We start from the raw sequence: 24,300 nt of genomic DNA on the forward strand, positions 1-24,300 counted from the left end.
GAAGGAAAACCTTAAGGAACTTCTGCTAGATGAGATAGTAACATCCACAGCAATCAGAAAGGATGGAATACTCTTACCAGAGTTGTTGGACCTGTATGTCAGCGACACCCAGATCAAAGGCGCTTGAAGCGGGAATCGCTTAACCACTTACCGACCAGCGCACGCCGATGTACGTCCCTTGTTTGAAGAGGGATATCTCGGTAACGGCAGCAGCTGCTGCCACAACCGAGATATCCATCTCTTCAGGCGCCGATCGTCTGTACGATAACGCCTGTACGATAACGCTTCAAAATTGCGCCCACTCGTGGAATGGCGTCAAACTTTTAGCCTCAAAAATCTCCATAAGCGACATTTAAAAAATTCTACAGGTTGCATTTTTTTGCGTTACAGAGGATGGTGGGAGAGGTGCCACCCCCCCCCTCCCGCCGCCCTCCCGCACCTTCCGCAGCTTACCGGAGCCGTCGGTAGCGGCGGAGGCGATCGGGTCCTTTCGCTAGCTGGGTATAGAGACGAGTGAGGCTAAGATGCCCCCCCCTCGTCTCTATACCATAGGAGGGCGGAAGCGACGTCAAAACGTCACTTCCACCCCCATACCTCTTAAAGGTATATTTTTTTTAAATGTCATTTTTTCTTTTTGTTGCATTTTAGTCCAAATATGAGATCTGAGGACTTTTTGACCCCCCCGGATCTCATATTTAAGAGGACCTGTCATGCTTTTTTCTATTACAAGGGATGTTTACATTCCTTGTAATAGGAATAAAAGTGATCCATTTTATTTTTTATTTTTTTTAAAAACAGTGTAAAAATAAATAAAATCAATTAAAATAAATAAGAAAAAAAAAGGTTTTTAAAAACACCCCGTCACGACGAGCTTGCACACAGAAGCGAGCGCACACGTGAGTAGCGCCCGCATATGAAAACGGTGGTCAAACCACACATGTGAGGTATCGCCGTTATCGGTAGAGCGAGAGCAATAATTCTAGCCCTAGACCTCCTCTGTAACGCAAAAAAATGCAACCTGTAGAATTTTTTAAATGTCGCTTATGGAGATTTTTGAGGCTAAAAGTTTGACGCCATTCCACGAGCGGGCGCAATTTTGAAGCGTGACATGTTGGGTATCAATTTACTCGGTGTACCATTATCTTTCACAATATAAAAAAAAATTGGGCTAATTTTACTGGTGTCCTATTTTTTTATTCAAAAAAGTGAATTTTTTCCAAAAAAAGTGCGCTTGTAAGACCGCTGCGCAAATATGGTGTGAAAAAAAGTATTTCAATGACCGCCATTTTATTCTCTAGGGTGTTAGAAAAAAAAAACAATATAAAATGTTTGGGGGTTCTAAGTAATTTTCTAGCAAAAAAAAACTGTTTTAAACATGTAAACACCAAATCTGAAAAAGAGGCCTGGTCCTTAAGTGGTTAAAAAGGACTAGTTGTGTAGGATCTCCTGTTGTCAAAAGTCATCTGAATGGTTCGGCAATCCACAGCTCGATGCCCCAGTTGAAGTCCATTTCGGACGAAACGCGTAGGGATGATTCGTACGCTTCCCATATTGCTTTTAAATTTATGTGATCACTTTTTTATTGTCATTTATTATTATTTGTATTTTTGGCCTTTTTTGGAAATAAAAAGGCCATTTTGTACTCTCAGAATTACACTATTGGGAGTTTCTTTTTCATGTTTTTTTCCACAATACTTGCCCTTTGGGCCTTGTGAGTGACTGGAGGATCATACACTTCCAGCTACTGGGGACGTGAGCTGCGGATTGCCGAACCATTCAGATGACTTCTGACAACAGGAGATCCTACGCAACTAGTCCTCTTTAAGCGATTCCCGCTTCAAGCTCTTTTGATCTGGGTGTGTCGCTGACATACAGGTCCAACAACTCTGGTAAGAGTATTCCATCCTTTCTGATTGCTGTGGATGTTACTATCTCATCTAGCAGAAGTTACTTACTGTTTTCCTTCTCCCTGGATTGCTTTCTGAGCCTCGGTGGTCAATCAGGATCTAGGAGGGGCTTTTCAGTGGACTCATATTTGCGTTTGCACATTATTTGTTTTCACTTTGTAGCGCTACATTTTTTCTTTATCACATGTATGAGTTTTGTTACACTTATATGTAGCTGCTGTATATTATTTCAGTTTATTTATTGCAATTTAGCGCAGTTTATATTCTTTTTTCTTCTTACAGATATGAAAACTTGACTTGTTCAGTAAAGTTCACTCCCATCTCTCCAATGCTTTCTTCCCTCCTCAGATCACAAGCCGAGAGGAAAATGCAAAGAACAAACTTCTCGTGTCATTGTGGTTGCATCTCTTCTCCTTCTGACCTGCGGTTTTGTGTTCCTGGCCTTCAGAGGTAATGACCACCTACAAGGGGGAGGGGCCTGACACCACACCTGGACTCAGGGGGGGGGGGGGTTTCAGACTGATCACCTACACTCAGGGCTGGACTGGGACAGGAATTTGGCCCTGGACTTCATCCAGGCCGGCCCACTAACATTTTGAGTGTCCCATCAGCACCCCATTACATCAGAGTGTCCCATTACCAGCCCCCCCCTTACATCAGAGTGTCCCATCACCAACCCCTTACATCAGAGTGTCCCATCACCAACCCCTTACATCAGAGTGTCCCATCACCAACCCCTTACATCAGAGTGTCCCATCACCAACCCCTTACATCAGAGTGTCCCATCACCAACCCCTTACATCAGAGTGTCCCATCACCAACCCCTTACATCAGAGTGTCCCATCACCAACCCCTTACATCAGAGTGTCCCATCACCAGCCCCCTTACTACAGAGTGTCCCATCACCAACCCCCTTACATCAGAGTGTCCCATCACCAACCCCTTACATCAGAGTGTCCCATCACCAGCCCCCTTACATCAGAGTGTCCCATCACCAACCCCTTACATCAGAGTGTCCCATCACCAACCCCTTACATCAGAGTGTCCCATCACCAACCCCTTACATCAGAGTGTCCCATCACCAACCCCTTACATCAGAGTGTCCCATCACCAACCCCTTACATCAGAGTGTCCCATCAGCACCCCCTTACATCAGAGTGTCTCATTAGCAGCCCCCTTACATCAGAGTGTCCCATCAGCACCCCCTTACATCAGAGTGTCTTATGAGCAGCCCCCTTACATCAGAGTGTCCCATCACCAGCCCCCTTACATCAGAGTGTCCCATCAGCACCCCCTTACACCAGAGTGTCTCATTAGCAGCCCCCTTACATCAGAGTGTCCCATCACCGGCCCCCTTACATCAGAGTGGCCCACTGAGCCAACGGCCCACCGGGAAACTCCCTGTAGTCCCGATGGCCAGTACATGCCTGCCTACACTCTATGCCTCAGACATAGAGATGTCTAATGGAAGAACCAACTTTACTTTCCTTAGACCTTAAATCCAACCCCAATACTAACCTTCAACCCAACCCCCTAGACATCACCCTCAACTTAACCTCTTAACCTAACCCTAGTCTTAGTTCTCATCCTAACCCCCTAAGCATTTTACCCCTAAACGTATCCATTAGCTCAACCTAAACCCCAAACTGCAATCCTCACCTTAACCTCTACTCAAGATGCTAGTCCTGAGCCTAACACCTACTTATCATCCCTTAAACTACGCATAATCCCCTAAACATCAACCCTCAACCCAACAGCTAAACCTAGCCCTAATCGTATGCCGTGTACTGACTTTTGGACAGCAAAGGTGAGACAGAACAAATTCCGTCTGACAATTCGATCGTGTGTGGGGCTTCATCGGACCTTTGCTGTCTAGAAATCAGTTGGACTTTAGATTTAGAACATGTTTCAAATCTATCCGACGGACTCGAGTCCGGTCGAAAAATCAGTTTGTCTGTGTGCTAGTCCGACAGACGAAAACCGATGCTTGGCCAGCTATTGGCCACTGGCTATGAACTTCCTTATTCTAGTCCGATCGTACGTCATCACGTTCAAAATCCGTCAGACTTTGGTGTGATTGTTGTGGCCAAGTCCGTTCATTCGGAAAGTCCATCGGAACTCCGCTGAAAAGTCAATCGGGAAGACAGTCGTCGGACCTAGCCTGCCGGAAAGTCCGGTCGTGTGTACACGGCATAAGTCTTCAATTTGTTCTCTACTCTATAATCTCTAAACCTAACCCTAATCTTGGTTCTCAACCTAACCCCTACTCATCATCAACCCTTAAACTCAACCTAAACCTCTAAAAATTGGCCCTCACCCTAACCTCTAACCCTAGTCTTATCAAATGTTGGATGTCAAACGAACTTTAGTCCGTTCATGTGTGGGCAAGTCCGTTCGTTCGGAAGTCCGTCGTAACTCCGTCTAAAGCCCATCGGGAAGACCAACGGACCTTTTCTGCCTGAAAGTCCGGTCATGTGTATGCGGCATTAGTCCTCAATCTAACCCCTGCTCATCAACCTTTAACCCTTAAACTCAACCTAAACCCCTAACATTAATCTTTACCCCAGTTTTTACACCTCACTCTAGTCTTCAAACTTTTTTTTTCTTATCAACCCTTAAACCTAACCCTTAATGTGAGCCTAAACCCCTAAACATTAACCCTCACCCTAACCTCTAAACCCAACCCTAATCTTAGTCCTCAACATAGCCTCTACTCTTCAAGCCTCAATCCTAACCCTTAAATTCAACCTAAACCCGTAAACATTAACCCCCACCCACCCTAATCTCTAAACAAAACCCTAGTCTAACTCTTCAATCTAATTCCTGCTCTTCAATTCCTAAACCTAACCCTAATCTTAGTCCTCAACCTAACCCCTACTCATCATCAACCCTTAAACTCAACCTAAACCTCTAAAAATTGGCCCTCACCCTAACCTCTAACCCTAGTGTTATCAAATGTTGGATGTGAGTTTGTTGGCTGAAAGTCCGACCGTGTGCACGCTCCATCGAACATTTGTTGTCAGACTTTCTGCCAACAAATGTTGGCTAGCAGGTTCTCAAATTTTCCGCCAACAAAACGGTGTTGTCGGAATTTCCGATCGTGTGTACACAAGTCCGACACACAAAAGTTCACGCATGCTCAGAATCAAGCAGAAGGAAGCCACACTGGCTATTGAACTTCCTCTTTCTAAGCTCGTTGTATGTCTTGTATGTCACCGCGTTCCCACATTCGTAATTGCTGGCCAACATTTGTGTGACCGTGTGTATGCAAGACAAGTTGGAACCAACAACCTTCCAACAAAACTCCATGGTTTTGTTGTTGGAAAGTCTGATCGCGTGTACGGGACATTAGTCTTCAATCTAATTCCTACTTTATAAACCCAACCCTAATCTTAGTCCTCAACCTAAGCCCTACTCATCAACCCCTAAACTCAACCTAAACCCCTAAACGTTAACCCTAACCTCTCAATGTAATCCTAGTCTTAGTCCTCAACCTAATTTCTACGCTATAACCTCTAAACTCAACCCTAATCTTAGTCCTCAATCTAACCCCTACTTATCAACCCTTGAATCCAACCTCATCATCTAACCATTAACTTTAACCTCTAAATATAACAATACTCTTAGTCCTCAGCCTAGCCTCTACTCTCCAACACTTAATCCTAACCCTTAAACTCAACCTAAACCACTAAACATTAACCCTTACCCCAACTTCTAAACCTAACCCTACCCTTAGTCCTCAACCTAGCCCTACTCTTCAACTCTTCATCCTAACCCATAAAATCAAACTAAACTCCTAAATATTACCCTAATTGATTAACACTAACCCCAATCTTAGTCTTTAATCTAATCCCTGCTCTATAAACCTAACCCTAATTTTAGTCCTCAAGCTAACCCCTGATTATCAAGACTTAAAGTCAACCTAAACCCCTAACATTAACCTCTAAACCTAAACCTAATCTCTGTCCTGAACCGAACTCCTACTCATTGACCCTTAATCTCAACCGAATCGCCTAAAGATTAACTCTAACCTCTAAATATAAACATACCCTTAGTCCTCAACTTAACCCCTGCTCATCAATCCTTAAACTCAACCTAAACCCCTAACATTCATCTTTAAACCAGCTTTTACACCTCACCCTAGTCTTCAAACTTTTTCTTTCTTATCAACCCTTAAACCCAACCCTTAAGATCAGCCTAAACCCTAAACATTAACCCTCACCCTAACCTCTAAACCCAACCCTAATCATAGTCCTCAACATAGCCTCTACTCTTCAACCCTCAATCCTAACCCTTAAATTCAACCTAAACCCCTAAACATTAACCCCCACCCCCAATCTCTAAACAAAACCCTAGTCTAACTCTTCAATCTAATTCCTACTCTTCAACTCCTAAACCTAACCCTAATCTTAGTCCTCAACCTAACCTCTACTCATCAACCCTTAAACTAAACCTAAACCTCTAAGCTTTAACCTTCACCCATACCTCTTAACCCTAACCCTAGTCTTAGTTTTCAATCTAATCCCTACTCTACTCTATCCAATTCTAATCTTGGTCCTCAACCTTACCCCTAAACATTAACCCTTACCCTAACCACTAAACCTAACCCTAGTCTTTGTCCTCAATCTAATCTCTACACTATAATCTTTAAACCTAACCCTAATCTTAGTCTTCAACCTTACCTAACCTCTACTCGTAAACCCTCAAACTCAACCTAATCGCCTAAGCATTAACTCTAACTTCTAAATATATAACCATACTCTTAGTCCTCAACCTAACCCCTATTCCTCAACCCTTAAACTCAACCTAAACCCCTAAACATTAATTCTCACCCAAACCTTTATATTAGTTTTAGTTTTCAACCTCTTTCTTTCTTTATCAACATTGAAAACTAAACCTTAACATCAGCCTAAACCACTAAACATTAACCCTCATCCTAACCTCTAAGCCTAACCCTAATCTTAGTCCTCAACATAGCCTCTACTCTTCAACCCTTAATCCTAAACCCCTAAACATTAACCCTCATCCTAACCTCTAAACCAAACCCTAGTCTAAGTCTTCAATATAATCCCTACTCTATTATATCCAATTCTAATCTTGGTCCTCAACCTAACCCCTAAACATTAACCCTTACCCTAACCACTAAACCTAACCCTGGTCTTTGTCCTCAATCTAATCTCTACACTATAATCTTTAAACCTAACCCTAATCTTAGTCTTCAACCTTACCTAACCTCTACTCATAAACCCTCAAACCCAACCTAATCGCCTAAGCATTAACTCTAACTTCTAAATATATAACCATACTCTTAGTCCTCAACCTAACCCCTATTCCTCAACCCTTAAACTCAACCTAAACCCCTAAACATTAATTCTCACCCAAACCTTTATATTAGTTTTAGTTTTCAACCTCTTTCTTTCTTATCAACATTGAAAACTAAACCCTAACATCAGCCTAAACCACTAAACATTAACCCTCATCCTAACCTCTAAACCCAACCCTAATCTTAGTCCTCAACATAGCCTCTACTCTTCAACCCTCTATCCTAACCCTTAAATTCAACCTAAACCCCTAAACATTAACCCCCACCCCCCAATCTCTAAACAAAACCCTAGTCTAACTGTTCAATCCTTAATCTTAACCCCCTAAACATTAACCCTCATCCTAACCGCTAAACCTAACCCTAATCTTAGTCCTCAACATAGCCTCTACTCTTCAACCCTCAATCCTAACCCTTAAATTCAACCTAAACCCCTAAACATTAACCCCCACCCCCACCCCCCAATCTCTAAACAAAACCCTAGTCTAACTCTTCAATCCTTAATCTTAACCCCCTAAACATTAACCCTCATCCTAACCTCTAAACCAAACCCTAGTCTAAGTCTTCAATCTAATCCCTACTTTTCAACCCTATAAACCTAATTTTAAGCCCCGTACACACACTATCAGATTTTCTGGTGATTTTTGTCTTCTGATTTACCAAAACCATATAATATAAGGTCAAACCTTAGGAGTTTCAATTTGTATGCAATCAGGCCGGCCCTCGCACTACATGGTTTTGGTAAATCTGAAGACAAAAATCAGCAGAAAATCTGATAGTGTGTATGGGGCTTTAGTCCTCAATCTAATCCTTACTCTATAACCCCTAAACCTAACTCTACTTTTTGCCCTCAATCTAGCCCTTGCTCATCAACCCTTAAACCTAATCCTTAAACTCAACCTAAATATTACCCTCACCCTAATCTTAGTCCTATTCCTTCTTTAATAACACCCAAACCCCTAAAGACCAACCTTCACCCCACCATACATTAACCCCCATACAACAATTGTTTCTGATAATTGTATCTCCTCCCCGACCCCGGTAGATATGTCCATCCGCCATGAGCTCTCAGCATTGAGGAATGAGATCTGCAACATGAAATGCCTGCGTGAGACCATCAGCAGTGATAAGATAACTGGAGAAAAACAGGAATCCCCCCCGGATTTTGGGCTGGAGGGTGATATAACCATGACAAATGCTACATGGCAGTCAGCAGGGTCCCCAGAGGCCACACCGAGACTGAAGGACCTGAAGGAAGAAATCCAATTCATCAAAGACCAGAACATCCAGCTCAGCATGAGAATCAACAACATCACCCTGATACCAGGTACAGATCTCATCCATTCCTAACAATCAGAACACAGGAGACAAATACAGATCTGATTCTGATACTTTGAATAACAAAGTAAATAGCGATTGATACATTGTTGCAGAATATTCGGTAGAATTGTCATCTTGTCTCCTGTGTTGGGTCCTCCTGGCAGATCACTGAATATTTTGTCCTTCACTCTGGATAAGTTTTTATTCCTCTGCTTCCTTTTCATTAGGAAAGCCGGGAATGAACGGGGAGCGAGGAGCACCGGGGACCCCAGGAGTGAAAGGGGAGAAGGGGGACGCAGGTGAGATCACATTATTACATGAAGGAGCGAGAAACTAAAGCTTACAAATCCGACCAAACTTATGGAAGCCATGTACAGCACCACGCTGGCCCCTCCCACCCTCCAAGATCTGCCTGCGATGCATAGAGAAGCACAAAGACCCTGTGACAACATCACCGGGCCTAACATAAAATATGCAATAAAAACTGAAGTTTTATTTGAAAAATTCCATTAGCATGTTGATGAAGGGGGAGGAGATATAAGCAAATTAAACTTTAACATCGAGCTACTTTGAGGTTTCCCCAAAGCTTCCTAAAGGTACAGGAACAGATGAGAGATCCAGATTCACAAGGACTGCCAACGTTTTCTTTTATCAGCAAAACAAAAATGGCGGCTGCTACATTTTTTTAAGGTGTACATGGCTGAGGTTATTCATTACAAGTGCACAGCCAAATCCCCTGGGACTGAATGCCAGGAAAGTGAATCTTATTTAGGCCGGGTTCACACTGCTGCGGCTAGGAGACCCGGATGTGATTCGCACCGCACTGCAGTGCAAATCACATGCGATCTCTGTGCGATGCGAGTTCGGCCATACAGATAGTATGGCTGAATTCGCATCGCACCCGCCCCAAACTCGCACAGGACCCTTTTTTTTGGTCCGCAGCAGAATCGGATCGCATGGGTGTTCACACCATGCGATCCGATTCCTGTCCGAGTTTGCAGATCGCACTGCGATATGCGAACTGATCTGGGGGTGTCATTAACGCTTCACTGACACTCCTAGCAGTTCGCATAGGGCAGTGTGAACTGCCGCCGGGAGGCATGCGATGCAGGAAACCCGCCGCGGATTCGCGGCGTTCCCGTATCGCGGTAGTGTGAACCCATTATACATGGCGTTTGAAAACTTGTGATGCAGTCTGAGCATCTGTGAATCTGGTTACAGGACATCCTGGAGCTGGTGGCGGAAGTGGAGCCACAGTGGGACCTCCAGGACCTCCAGGACCCCCCGGGCCTCCGGGACCAGCTGGACTCATTGGAAGAGATGGTGAGGAATAGTCTTTATAAATGTCATGATGGGGGTTTCGTGATGTCATAATCATTCCCAGTGATCATAATGTGAGCTGAGTGCAATCTCTGTCCTCTTCAGGGATGAAAGGTGAAGCAGGAGACCCAGGACCTGAGGGGCAGAAAGGTAAAATAATTTCACGTTACCCGTTCTTGTTCCAGTACAATGAAAATTATTTTCTAGTTTTTGTGTCTCCAGGGGAAATATGGCAACAACATATACTGTATATTCTGTACTTTCACATCAAATGGGGAGGAGGGCTGAGGGGCCAAACCTAGACCGAAAAATGGACTGTAAGACACGTAGTTCAGCTACCGACTTGCCCCGGAGAGGCCATCACACTTCAGTCGAGGACCAAGCTTCTCCAGAATTTCAGGTTCCTCAATTAAGATGAATTTCTTCAATGGTACTTTAGGTCCATTGTTTAGCATACTTGGCATCCATCCTTAACCTCTGTCTAGACATATGGTCCCCGTCCTCAGGCAGCAGGCCTCAGAAACCCCAATAATCACCTATGTCCCTCCTCCATACAGGAGGCCTGAGAAGGTCCAAGTTCAACAGCTACCTACAGTCTTCCCTCAGACAAGAGGCCTCAGAAGCTCCATCAGCCACCTACATCCCACCCCCATAAATCAGGCCTGAGGAGATCCAACAGCCACCTACAACCCTCTCCCAGACAAGAGAGCTGAGAAGGTCCAACAGCCACCTACATCTCTCCTCCAAGCAGATGGTCTGGGAAATTATAATGGCCACCTTTGTCCCTGCCCCAGGCATGAGGAATGAGAGTATCCAACACTCACCTACACCTCTCCCCCACGGAGAGGCCACCACACTTCAGTTGAGGGCCAACATTTCAGGTTCCCCAATTAAGATGAAGTTCCTTAATGGTACTTCCGTTCTATTTTTTAGCATGCTCAGCCTCCATCCTTACCCTCTGTCCAGACATATGGTCCCCCTCTTCAGGCAGCAGGCCTCAGAAACCCCAATAACCACCTATGTCCCTCCCTCATACAGGAGGCCTGAGAACGTCCAAGTTCAACAGCCACCCACACCCCTTCCCCTTACAGGAGGCCTGAGAAGCTCCAACAGCCACCTACATTCCTTCCCCAGATAGGAGGCCTGAGGCCTGAGAAACACCCACCTACATCCTCCCCCAGACTAGAGGCCAGAAATGCTCCATCAGTCACCTACATCCCTCCCCCAGACTGGAGGTCTGAGAAGCTCCAACAACCACCTGCATCCCTTGACCCGACAGGAGGACTGAGAGGCCCCAACAGCCACCTACATTCCTCTCCCAGACTGGAGGTCTAAGAAGCTCCAACAACCACCTGCATCCCTCGACCCGACAGGAGGACTGAGAGGCCCCAACAGCCACCTACATTCCTCTCCCAGACAAGAGGCCTGAGAAGATCCAAAATCCACTTACACCCTCTCCCCAAACTGGAGGCCTGAGAAGCTCCAACAGCCACCTACATTCCTCTCCCAGATAAGAGGCCTCAGAAGCTCCATCAGCCACCTACATCCCATCCCCATAAATCAGGCCTGAGGAGATCCAACAGCCACCTACATCCCTCTCCCAGACAAGAGAGCTGAGAAGGTCCAACAGCCACCTACATCTCTCCTCCAAGCAGATGGTCTGGGAAAATATAATGGCCACCTATGTCCCTGCCCCAGGCATGAGGCCTGAGAATACCCAACACTCACCTACACCTCTCCTCCAGACAGGAGGTCTGGGAAGATTCAACAGCCACCTACATACCCCCCTAGACAGGATGCCTGATCAGGTCACTTATGAATGTTTCTACCCTCTTCCTACTTGCACCACAATCTCCTAGTTGGTCTCCTTGTGGGTGACGAGTGTAGCCTCCTGCACCATTGCCAAGGACACTCCCCGTCAGCAAAAGCAAAGCCCAGGAGAGACCCAAGAAGGTTAAACTTATAATTCAGCTCAGGCTAACTACAGCCTAGCAATCACTAAATGTAAAGAATACATTCCTGCTTTAGGCCAGATGGCTACACACACAGATCAGAACCCGCCATGTTTCGTCAATACAACGGCTTCATCAGGGAAAATAAGATAGGAGGGAAAAATATAAAGTGAACAATTACTGATGAACTCATTCTGATTTGCATATTTTTCAGAGCTCTGAATTTTAGTGGTGAGGAAAGTCGATATACACAGGACAATAGAAGCACAAAGAGCTGGAAATGCACTCGGTGCTTTATAAGCTGTACAGTTATATCAGTCCCTGTACCCACAGAGCTTACAATCTAAGATCCCTATACATACACATACTAGAGCCAATTTAGACATGTGCAGCTCGTTTGGTACCAAATTGAAATTCAGATGAATTTTTCATCATTCTAAAATTCAGATGTATCTGAATCTCCGAATTATAATAGTAATGAATTTAAATGAATCAAAAATAAGGAAACAACATTCAAATAGTTTTTTTTGATCAAATTCGAATCATTTTTGAACCAAATTCAAATAGTTTTCGAAATCCAATAGCTTTCTAATTGGAATCATTTTTAAATTGAATTCGGATTTGGATTTCTGAAGAGAATAAAATAGAACAGGAAAATAAAAAAAATATAATATAATAGAGTGAAACAGAACAGAATAGAAAATAAAAGAATAAAAATCAAATAGAACATAAAGGGATAGAATAGGAAATAAAACCAAAATAGAAAAGAATAGAGCAAAACAGAAAAAAATAGAATAGAAAATAAACAAACAGAACAAAATAAAATAGAAAATAAAAGAACAGAATAAAATAGAATAGAAAATACAGGAATAGAATAAAAAATTGAATAGAATAAAATAAAAAAAAGAATATAACCATCCACTGAAATTGATTTGTAAATTCAAACACATAGGCAATGGAAAATAATAGATTTGAAAAGAATAGTATAGAAAATAAGAGGAATATAATAGAATAGATTAAAATTCGGATGTATCTGAATCTCCGAATTATAATAGTAATGAATATAAATGAATCAAAAATAAGGAAACAACATTTTGTACAAAATCCAAACCTTTTTTTTTTTTTTTATCAAATTCGAATCATTTTTGAACCAAATTCAAAAGGTTTTCGAAATCCAATAGCTTTCTAATTGGAATAATTTTTAAATTGAATTCGGATTTGGATTTCTGAAGAGAATAAAATAGAACAGGAAAATAAAAAAATAGAATATAATAGAGTAAAACAGAACAGAATAGAAAATAAAAGAATAAAAATCGAATAGAACATAATGGGATGGAATAGGAAATAAAACCAAAATAGAAAAGAATAGAGCAAAACAGAAAAAAATAGAATAGAAAATAAACAAACAGAACAAAATAAAATAGAAAATAAAAGAACAGAATAAAATAGAATAGAAAATACAGGAATAGAATAAAATAAAAAAAAGAATATAACCATCCACTGAAATTGATTTGTAAATTCAAATGCATATGCAATAGAAAAGAATAGACTAGAAAAGAATAGAATAGAAAATAAGAGGAATACAATAGAATAGATTAAAATAGAAAGAATATAACCTTCTTCCGAAAATTTGACTAGAATAAATTCTAATTAGAATAGAATAGAAAAGAATATAATAGAAAAGAATAAAAGAATAAAAAAGACTATAATAGAAAAAACAATAGAATAGAATGAAATAAAAAGAATATAACCATCTTCCAAATTTTGAATTTAGAATAAAGAATAGAATATAAAAGAATAGAACAGAAAATGGGTGAATAGAATAGAATAATAAAAAAAAAACAATAGAACAGAATGGAATAGAATGCATATGACCATCTTCTGAAATTCAAATAGAATAAATAACTATTTCGAATGAAATCTGATTTGAATTTAAACAGAATTTACATCAATTTGAATTTTCTGAATTTGGTTGAATTGCGTTTCGATTGACCGAATTTGGAAATTAGAATCCATTCGAATAAACAACACAAATGAAACAAATTTAGAAGGAATGTAAAAAACAAATCGAAATGAAACACATTTCTTCGTTCTGCACATTCTGTATACAGATGGTAGCGGTGTATATACTATTATTGGTAATCCAGGATCCATGTTTATTATCATATTGTAGGTGAGACGGGGGCTCCAGGTGTCTCCGGCCCATCTGGTGCCCAGGGCACCGCGGGACAGAAGGGAGACAAAGGTGACAGAGGGCATGATGGATTTTCAGGTGAGAAATGACTAATTAAAAGGTGTGATTAAGGACCGCGGTCTGATGACATCATTGCGCACTTCGCCGTTCACAATTCACAGCCAGTAAACTTCTAATCCAGTCTGAGGAGGAGTCTGGGGTCGGGGCTGTTCAGCTACTATACCCCATTGATAACCCTCGTGTGTTTCCTCCTGTACAGGAGTGCCTGGATTACGCGGACCTAGCGGAACGAAGGGAGAGAGAGGAGAGCCAGGTAGACCAATCATTACCCGCTCCCTGTACTGAGCCCATTCCACTCCATCCATGTACAGTCCATGATACCTCACACCGGGCGCTTCCCACTTCCCAGCTTGTAGTTTTGTGCAACATTGTTGCAGTTTTCTAATATGTATATAAAGTATACAGTATGGCTTCTTTTTTAGCTGAAACATTGCTTGGGCCTGTGCTTCCTACTTACTACTATCACTTCTAAACACAAAAGCCTGACACCCTCCTAAACTCAGCACTCTGTATGTAGCACCCTCCTGAACTCTGCACCCTGTATGTAACATCCTTCTGAACGCTACACTCTGTACAAAGCGCACTCCTGAAAGCTGCACTCTGTATATAGCGCCCTCTTGAACTCTGTACTCTGTATGTAGCACCCTCCAGGACTCTGCACTCTGTACGTAGCACCCTCCCGAACTCTGCACTCTGTACGTAGCACCCTCCTGAACTCTGCACTTTGTATGTGACACCCTCCTTAACTCTGCACTCTGTATTTAGCACCCTCCTTAACTCTGCACTCTGTAGATAGCACCCTCCTGAACTCTGCACTCTGTAGGTAGCACCATCCTGAACTCTGCACTCTGTAGGTAGCACCCTCCTAAACTCTGCACTCTGTAGGTAGCACCCTCCTAAACTCTGCACTCTGTAGGTAGCGCCCTCCTGAACTCTGCATTCTGTACGTAGCACCCTCCTGAACTCTGCACTCTGTACGTAGCACCCTCCTGAACTCTGCACTCTGTAGGTAGCACCCTCCTGAACTCTGCACTCTGTAGGTAGCACCATCCTGAACTCTGCACTCTGTAGGTAGCACCCTCCAGAACTCTGCACTCTGTAGGTAGCACCCTCCTGAACTCTGCACTCTGTAGGTAGCACCCTCCTGAACTCTACACTCTGTACGTAGCACCCTCCTGAACTCTGCACTCTGTACGTAGCACCCTCCTGAACTCTGCACTCTGTACGTAGCACCCTCCTGAACTCTGCACTTTGTATTTAGCACCCTCCTGAGCTCTGCCATCTATAAACAGCACCCTCTTGAACTCTGCACCCTGTATGTAACACCCTTCTGAACTCTACACTCTGTACAAAGCGCACTCCTGAACGCTGCATTCTGTATGTAGCGCCCTCTTGAACTCTGCACTCTGTACGTAGCACCCTCCTGAGCTCTGCCATCTGTACATAGCACCCTCCTGAACCCTGCACTTTGTATGTAACACCCTCCTGAACTCTGCACTCTCTACTCTGTAGGTAGCACCCTCCTGAACTCTGCACTCTGTATGTAGCACTCTCCTGAACTCTGCATTCTGTACGTAGCACCCTCCTGAACTCTGTACATAGCACCCTCCTGAACTCTGCACTCTGTACATAGCACCCTCTTGAACTCTGCACTCTGTATATAGCACCCTCCTGGACTTTACACTCTGTATGTAGCACCCTCCTGAACTCTGTACCTTGTATGTAGCACCCTCCTGAACTCTGTACCTTGTATGTAACACCCTCCTGAACTCTGCACTCTGTAGGTAGCACCCTCCTGGTATTTAAACTATAACTCAAGGCAAAACCTTTTTTTTTAGTTTGGGATTAACTGAAGAGGGATTAGAACACCTGTCAGTTTTTATTGCTGTTTGTGCCCCCCATTAAGGAGAAAAGTAAAAAGAAGATCCCAAATTTTGGGTTTTCCCCAGAAAAGTAATAAAGGGGAGATTTTCCACTGGGGACACTAGTTCTGGTGGTGACCCATGATACCCGACTGGATCCTCAGATGACAGTCCCTCAGTCAGCTTCAGCAGCTCTCAGTAGCATAGACCCTCGGTTATCCCAACTCCGTAAGCACATGGTAGAATGGCCTTGGGGGCCAGCAGCTCCCCTAGGCTGTGATCTCCTCCTCAGGCAAAAAGACCAGGCTGCTTTCAGTCTCAGAGTATTTATACGGACTCCCAGTCACCATCTGGGCACCTTTCCGCAGGGTTTGACCAGGGCTGTATGAATATTCAGCTGCTGATTAGACTCTTCCTGCCCATCAACTTCCAGAACATTCTGTACCAACCAGGGGGAAGCAGTCAGTTCTGTAGCCACTGAAACATAGAATGGGTCAGAACCAGAGGTATACCTAGAACCTTCAGGACCCGGTGCAAGAAACCACGAAGGGTACACCTAACCCCCCGGTAAGGGCCTTTCCTGCTGATCCCAGGGCCCTTTACTCTGATCGTCGGACCCTTTATTACGGTCCTGCAGCAATATCCTTTCAAATGTTCTGCAGCGCCCCCCCCCCCCCCCCACCCCATGGTGGCGGAGCACTAGGGCCCAGTCGCATGTGCGACCTTTGTGACCCTGGTCGTTTTTTTATTTTTGATATTTAATTTTTATTTTTTATAATTTGTTTTTTACACAATTATTTTTTAACAATTTTTTTTAGGACCCATAGTGGGGGGTGGGGGGGGGGGGCTTGGCTGAGATATCAGGGGTCTAATGCATCACCTTTTTCGGACAGAGAAAGAAAATTGAGGACAGGATCCCCCAATCTCCATCTCTGCAGCCTCAGCAGCACAGAATGAATGGACGGAGAGAGAGCTCTTCCCCTTCATTCACAAATTGAAACATAGTAAACACAATTTACTATTTATGAATGGATGCCGATTACCGAATGTCCATTCAGAAAAGGAAGGGGCCGGTAAGTGACACATTTACTCGCCCCTTCCCCCCGCTCTCCACCTTGGCACATTCCCTGCAGCAGCTGGCAGGATAGGGGCGAGAGGGGAACCTGTCAACACTGAGGGGGGGGGGAGCACACAGGGGCTCGGGGGGGCAGCAGGATATGGATAGGAGGGGTGACGGGGGCAGCTGCATATAGAGGAACCAATGTACTATACTATAGCTGCTGAATACCTGTGGGAGGGTGAGGAGGAGAAGCGGGCATGGAGGAAAATGGAGAGATCCGGTTCCTCTATATGCCGCCTCCGCCGCCCCTCCTCTCGGAGTGTACAGGGGAGCTGCACGGGCCCCCCTGGGGGGGCGTGGTGGGGTTGGGACCCCTGTAGGTACACCCTTGGCCAGGGGCAATCAACACAGCCAGTGAGCCAAAACGAAACTTACCTAATCCTAGGACCTATCTAGGAGGGTGCTACGTATGTCTATGGAATCTCTATTACGTTGGTGAAGAATGAACCAGTTGGACGCGTTTCGCTTTCATTGTGCATTTCAAATGATTTCCTTATGATTTTGATGAATCTAAAGAATGAAACAATATATTTTTTTCCTTAAATTCCCCATTCACACCTGAGTGTTGTGTAGCCCCCAGGCTCCAAACCCCGCAACTTTCAATGTTCACATTTGGGGGTTCAAGGTCAGCAGCTGTAGGTTCCCCCTCCGAGAACCCTTCTAACATTTCCTAACTGAGATCTACTCTTCCAGGAGCCAAAGGGGATGCTGGTCAGAAAGGAAGCTTTGGACCGCCAGGTGAGACCATCTGCCCCTCTATCCTGTGGGAACGTATATTACAGAGGAAGCTCAGGAAATTGAGGGTTTTATTCTCTTGCAATGCATTTCTGAGCTTGATGAAAAATGTGACTTCTTCGGCAGACTCAATCCCCTACTTGGCACTGCCCCTGCTGTGCTTGCATGTCAGGAGTGTCTAGTTACTGCCTGTGCTGGCCTAGCTCCTCCGCCCCTCCCTACAGCTCCATACGTAACCTTTTATGCACAGCCAGGGGAGGAGTGAAGGGGAATACTATAGAACAGTGGTCTCCAAACTGCGGCCCGGTGGCCAGATGCTTGCTTTTATCCGCCCCTTGGGATACTATTTCATCCACTGATACCAGCAATGGGGCATAATTTTCGCCCACTGGGCCCAATGAAGGAGCACAATTCCTCCCAAATACCCCAACGATGGAGCACAATTCCTCCTAATGACACCAACAATTGGGCAAAATTACATCAATAATGAGATACAATTCCTCCTACTAACAACGATGGGGCACTGGTTATTCCCACCAACATTGAGACCTTCTCTACTCCCATTGGCAACAGTCTGCCCCCCCCCCCCCCCACTGACACTAGCGATGGGGCACATCTCCTGCCACCAACATCAACAAAGGGGCATAATCCCCCCCCCTCCCCCACTGAGGCCAATGAAGAGGCACAATTCCTCCCAATGACACCAACAATGGGGCCCAATGACACCAGTGACGGGGCACAGTCCCTCATTGGGCCCAATGACACCAATAACGGGGCACAATCCCTCATTGGGCCCAATGACACCAATGACGGGGCACAATTCCTCATTGGGCCCAATGACACCAATGACGGGGCACAATCCCTCATTGGGCCCAATGACACCAATGACGGGGCACAATCCCTCATTGGGCCCAATGACACCAATGACGGGGCACAATCCCTCATTGGGCCCAATGACACCAATGACGGGGCACAATTCCTCATTGGGCCCAATGACACCAATGATGGGTTAAAATCTCTCATTGGGCCCAATGAAATAAATGACGGGGCATAATCCCTCATCGGGCCCAATTACACCAATGATGGGGCTCAATCCCTCATTGGGCCCAATGACACTAATGACGGGGCACAATCCCTCATTGGGCCCAATGACACTAATGACGGGGCACAATCCCTCATTGGGCCCAATGACACTAATGACGGGGCACAATCCCTCATTGGGCCCAATGACACCAATGACGGGGCACAATCCCTCTTTGGGCCCAATGACACCAATGACGGGGCACAATTCCCAATTGACCTTCTCTACTCCCATTGGCAACAGTCTGCCCCCCCCCCCCCCTCACTGACACTAGCGATGGGGCACATCTCCTGCCACCAACATCAACAAAGAGGCATAATCCCCCCCCCTCCCCCACTGAGACCAATGAAGAGGCACAATTCCTCCCAATGACACCAACAATCGGGCCCAATGACACTACTGATGGGGCACAATCCCTCATTGGGCTCAATGACACCAATGATGGGGCACAATTCCTCATTGGGCCCAATGACACCAATGATGGGTTAAAATCTCTCATTGGGCCCAATGAAATAAATGACGGGACATAATCCCTCATTGGGCCCAATTACACCAATGATGGGGCTCAATCCCTCATTGGGCCCAATGACACTAATGACGGGGCACAATCCCTCATTGGGCCCAATGACACTAATGACGGGGCACAATCCCTCATTGGGCCCAATGACACTAATGACGGGGCACAATCCCTCATTGGGCCCAATGACACCAATGACGGGGCACAATCCCTCTTTGGGCCCAATGACACCAATGACGGGGCACAATTCCCAATTGACCTTCTCTACTCCCATTGGCAACAGTCTGCCCCCCCCCCTCACTGACACTAGCGATGGGGCACATCTCCTGCCACCAACATCAACAAAGAGGCATAATCCCCCCCCCCCCCCACTGAGACCAATGAAGAGGCACAATTCCTCCCAATGACACCAACAATCGGGCCCAATGACACTACTGATGGGGCACAATCCCTCATTGGGCTCAATGACACCAATGATGGGGCACAATTCCTCATTGGGCCCAATGACACCAATGATGGGGCAAAATCTCTCATTGGGCCCAATGACGGTGCACAATTCCTCATTGGGCCCAATGACACCAATGACGGGGCACAATTCCTCATTGGGCCCAATGACACCAATGACGGTGCACAATTCCTCATTGGGCCCAATGACACCAATGACGGGGCACAATTCCTCATTGGGCCCAATGACACCAATGATGGGGCACAATTCCCAATTGACCTTCTCTACTCCCATTGGCAACAGTCTGCCCCCCCCCCCAGACACTAGCGATGGGGCACATCTCCTGCCACCAACATCAACAAAGAGGCATAATCCCCCCCTACCCCACTGAGACCAATGAAGAGGCACAATTCCTCCCAATGACACCAACAATCGGGCCCAATGACACTACTGATGGGGCACAATCCCTCATTGGGCTCAATGACACCAATGATGGGGCACAATTCCTCATTGGGACCAAGGATGGGGCAAAATCTCTCATTGGGCCCAATGAAACCAATGATGGGGCACAATCCCTCATTGGGCCCAATTACACAAATGATGGGGCTCAATCCCTCATTGGGCCCAATGACACCAATGTCGGGGCACAATTCTTCTCTACTCTCTATGGCCAAAGTCTGCCCCCCCACTCACACTAGCAATGGGGCACATCTTCTGCCATCGACACCAACAAAGGGGCATAATACCCCCCAATAGTATAATTTAATTTAATTCAATTTAATTCAATTTAAACGAATTTGGAAAACTTTAATAAAATTTGAAAATAAATCTACAAAATGAATTCCAAAAACGATTTTAACAAATTTAACTAAACAAAATGATTTAAATAATGAATCAAAACAAAACGAATGATTCCATTGTGCGTGTGTCTAATTGGTCGATTGATCTCAGGTACTCCTGGACAGAAGGGAGAGAAGGGGATGGGTGGATTGACGGGCTCACCAGGAATTGCGGGACCTCCAGGCCAGAATGGCAAAGATGGCACAGATGGTGAGATTTGGCATATAGAAGTTTTGTTATGGGGGAGAAAAAACAATTATCCTCTCCACTCAATGTACTTTTTCACATTTGATTGACGTTCATCCAGAAGACAACAAAACAAATCCCCACCCCCACAGTCAGACGCCAAAAAGAAAAACACAGACAGAAGTTCTAACCATTCCCACTCCATCCAATGCAAACATTTATTACAGAGGTTTGGGCTTTACCTGGGGAAAAGAGGGCGGGAAACCTACCTGACCTCTACAGTAGCATCATTCTTCAGATCGATGGGGAACGGTGGGAAAGGTGGGGCATCTGAGAACGCCTACAATGAGGCAGAGATAGTGAAGTATCCACAGACCTCAATGTGTCAATGTTCAGCAATTGGGCAGGACAAACTCTGATGGGCGCAGTAGCAAACCCGTGAATTTTTTAAACTGCCCAAGCTGGAGATTTTCCAGGGTAATGGGAGAACAGTGGTCAATGAAGGGTTGGGTGAACGATGAAGGGGGGAGGGACATGGTCATCGGTGGTTGATGAAGGTGAGGGAATGATAAAGAAGAGGGAGGCATGGTCGGTGTTGGTCGTTAAAGGTGGGTAAATGATAAAGAAGGAGAGGATGGTGAGTGGTGGTCAATGAAGATAGGTGGATGATGAAGAAGAGGGACATGGTTGGTGATGGTGGATGAAGGTGGGGGAATGATGAAGGGGGGAGCTCAGTGATATTTGATGAAGATGGATGGATGATAAAGAAGGAGAGGATGGTCAGTGGTGGTCGATAAAGATGGGTGGATGATGAAGAAGGGAACATGGTGGTTGATGAAGGTATGTAAATGATGAAGGGAGGGTGGTCGGTGGTGGCTGATAAAGGCAAGTGGAAGATGCAAAAGGGGGGTGGTCGTTGGTGACTGATGAATACGTTTGGATGATGAAAAAAATGGGGATGACCAATGAAGGCAGGTGGATAATAAAGAAGAGGGGGGCATGGTGGTTGAGGAAGTTGATTAAATGAGGAAGAGTAGTGATGGCCGAACCGTTCGCCCGGCGGTCGTTTCGCGGCGAATTTCGGACGTTCGCGGTCCGCTCGTTCGGCGAACTTTGACCTATGATGACACGTCTATCATGGGGTACAGGACAGCCAATTGAGACATGACAGCACATGGACACTTGGACATTCCCCCTAACCTATAAATACACCCGATCTGGCGGCCATTTTACATTCTTTCTTCTGTCACTATAGGGAAAGGTTGCTGTGTGGAGCAGGGAGAGATAAATCGCTAGCTATTTGGTACACAAAAGTTCTTTTCAGGACTGGTATAGGTGTTAGGTGTATATAGGTTTGCTGTGCTACTGATTCTTGCAGCAGCCTGAGTGTCTTTTGTCAGTTTGAGAAAGGGAAAGGACGGTGTGTGCTGCAGGGAGAGTCAGTTTAGTCATCATCATCATCATCATCATCATTAGCTGTTACTATCAGGTCCACAAAAGTGCTATTCCAGTAACCACTAATTGTTCCAGTCTCCTCTTCTTTGCCACTTTGTATAGGGACAGGAAGGAAGCAGTGTGTCAGGCAGTGAGGGTCAGTTTAAAGAGTTGCTGTTACTATTAGCTCCACAAAGGTTCTTTTCAGGACTGGTATCAGTGGTATGGTAATAGGCTTGTACACGTATAATATTCTTTCTTCCAAATATAGAAAGAATATTATACTTGACTGCTGCCCTTCTGCTGCAGTCTGCTAATCATTCACAACTCACTTGTTCCACAAAGCTCTTTATCAGGACTGGTAATTTGGTCTGTGTAGGGTGCTACAGTACATAGGGTTGAGTGAGGTACAGTCTGCTGTTCTGTAAGGACCGCTATCGGTCCACAATAGATAGGGTTGAGGTGCACCACTGCTGACCGCTGCCCTATACTGCAGCAGTCCTTCATTCGTATAGGGACTGACGTACAGTCTGCTAATCACTAACACACAACCTGCTTGGTCCACAAAAGTTCTTATAAGGACTGGTAACTTGGTCTAGGGTGCTACAGTACATAGGGTTGAGTGAGGTACAGTCTGCTATTCTATAAGGACTGTTATCGGTCCACAGTAGATAGGGTTGAGGTGCACCACTGCTGACCGCTGCCCTATACTGCAGCAGTCCTTCAGCAGTATAGGGACTGACGTACAGTCTGCTAATCAGTCACACACAACCTACTTGGTCCACAAAGGTCCTTATAAGGACTGGTAACTTGGTGAAGTGTGCTACAGTACATAGGGTTGAGTGAGGTACAGTCTGCTGTTCTGTAAGGACCGGTATCGGTCCACAATAGATAGGGTTGAGGTGCACCACTGCTGACCGCTGCCCTATACTGCAGCAGTCCTTCAGCGGTATAGGGACTAAGGCCGCGTACACACGCGCGGACTGTTTGCCCAACCTTGTTCGTCAAACAGTTTCGGCAAACAGTCCGCTCAAAATTTGCATGAGCGGACTTGCCCACACACGAGCGGACTGTTTCAACGAACTGTTTGCCAAACAGTCCGCTCAACTTTTGAAATGAACGGACTCGCCCACGTAAGGCGGAGGCAAATCCGCCCATTTCGAGCGCGTGTACAGGTAGGCGGGGCCCGCGAAGGAGACGTCGCGGGCTCCGCCGCCTGGAATGGGCTTAAAGGGGAACCCCAACGCCGAAAAAAATCGGCGTGGGGGTTCCCCCAAAGTCCACACCAGACCCTTGTCCGAGCACGCTACCCGGCCGGCCAGGAAAGGGGGGCGAGCGAGCGCGCCCCCCCTCCTGAGCCGTACCAGGCCGCGTGCCCTCAACATGGGGGGTGCCTTGGGGAAGGGGGGGCCGCGCGGCCCCCCCACCCCAAAGCACCTTGTCCCCATGTTGATGAGGACAAGGGCCTCTTCCCGACAACCCTGGCCGTTGGTTGTCGGGGTCTGCGGGCGGGGGGCTTATCGGAATCCGGGAGCCCCCTTTAAGAAGGGCGCCCCCGGATACCGGCCCCCCACCCTATGTGAATGAGTATGGGGTACAATGTACCCCTACCCATTCACCTGTGAAATAAAGTACAAAAAAAAACACAACACAGGGGAAAAAATATTTTATTGCACAGCTCCGGGGGTCTTCCGTCTTCGGGGGTCTTCTCGCCGGACTCCTCCGCTATGTGTGTGTAGCTCTTTTACTAGCGGAGGAGTCCGGCTTTCTTCCTCCCCGCCGCCGGCCTCTTCTCCCGACTTCGGGGGTCTTGTCCCCCTCTTCGGTTCTTCTGCCGGGCCACCGCGCCTTCTTGTAGCTCTTTTGCAGGCGGTGGCCCGGTCTTCTGTCGCCGCTGCCTTCCGTTCTTCTGTCGCCGCCTTCGGTTCTTCTGCCGGGCCACCGCGCCTTCTTGTAGCTCTTTTACAGGCAGTGGCCCGGTCTTCTGTCGCCGCTGTCGCTGTCGCC

General features: G+C 45.8%; 1 protein-coding gene across 1 annotated transcript in view; it reads left to right on the plus strand.

Annotated features, from left to right (window-relative positions):
• The window catches only part of LOC143925124 (uncharacterized), a 91,294-nt gene that overhangs the window by 40,967 nt on the left and 26,027 nt on the right, over positions 1-24,300 (plus strand). Inside the window, exons 2-10 of the mRNA XM_077449741.1 lie at positions 2,256-2,357; positions 8,273-8,554; positions 8,775-8,846; positions 9,769-9,870; positions 9,973-10,017; positions 13,993-14,091; positions 14,273-14,326; positions 17,749-17,793; positions 20,785-20,883. Of these exons, the coding sequence (XP_077305867.1) occupies positions 2,256-2,357; positions 8,273-8,554; positions 8,775-8,846; positions 9,769-9,870; positions 9,973-10,017; positions 13,993-14,091; positions 14,273-14,326; positions 17,749-17,793; positions 20,785-20,883 (900 nt within the window). The remainder of the gene's footprint in view (positions 1-2,255; positions 2,358-8,272; positions 8,555-8,774; positions 8,847-9,768; positions 9,871-9,972; positions 10,018-13,992; positions 14,092-14,272; positions 14,327-17,748; positions 17,794-20,784; positions 20,884-24,300) is intronic.

The sequence above is a fragment of the Lithobates pipiens genome, unplaced genomic scaffold (genome assembly GCF_037356315.1).
Source record: "Lithobates pipiens isolate NorthernLeopardFrog02 unplaced genomic scaffold, aLitPip1_a1.2 Scaffold_22, whole genome shotgun sequence".
Lineage (NCBI taxonomy): Eukaryota > Metazoa > Chordata > Amphibia > Anura > Ranidae > Lithobates > Lithobates pipiens.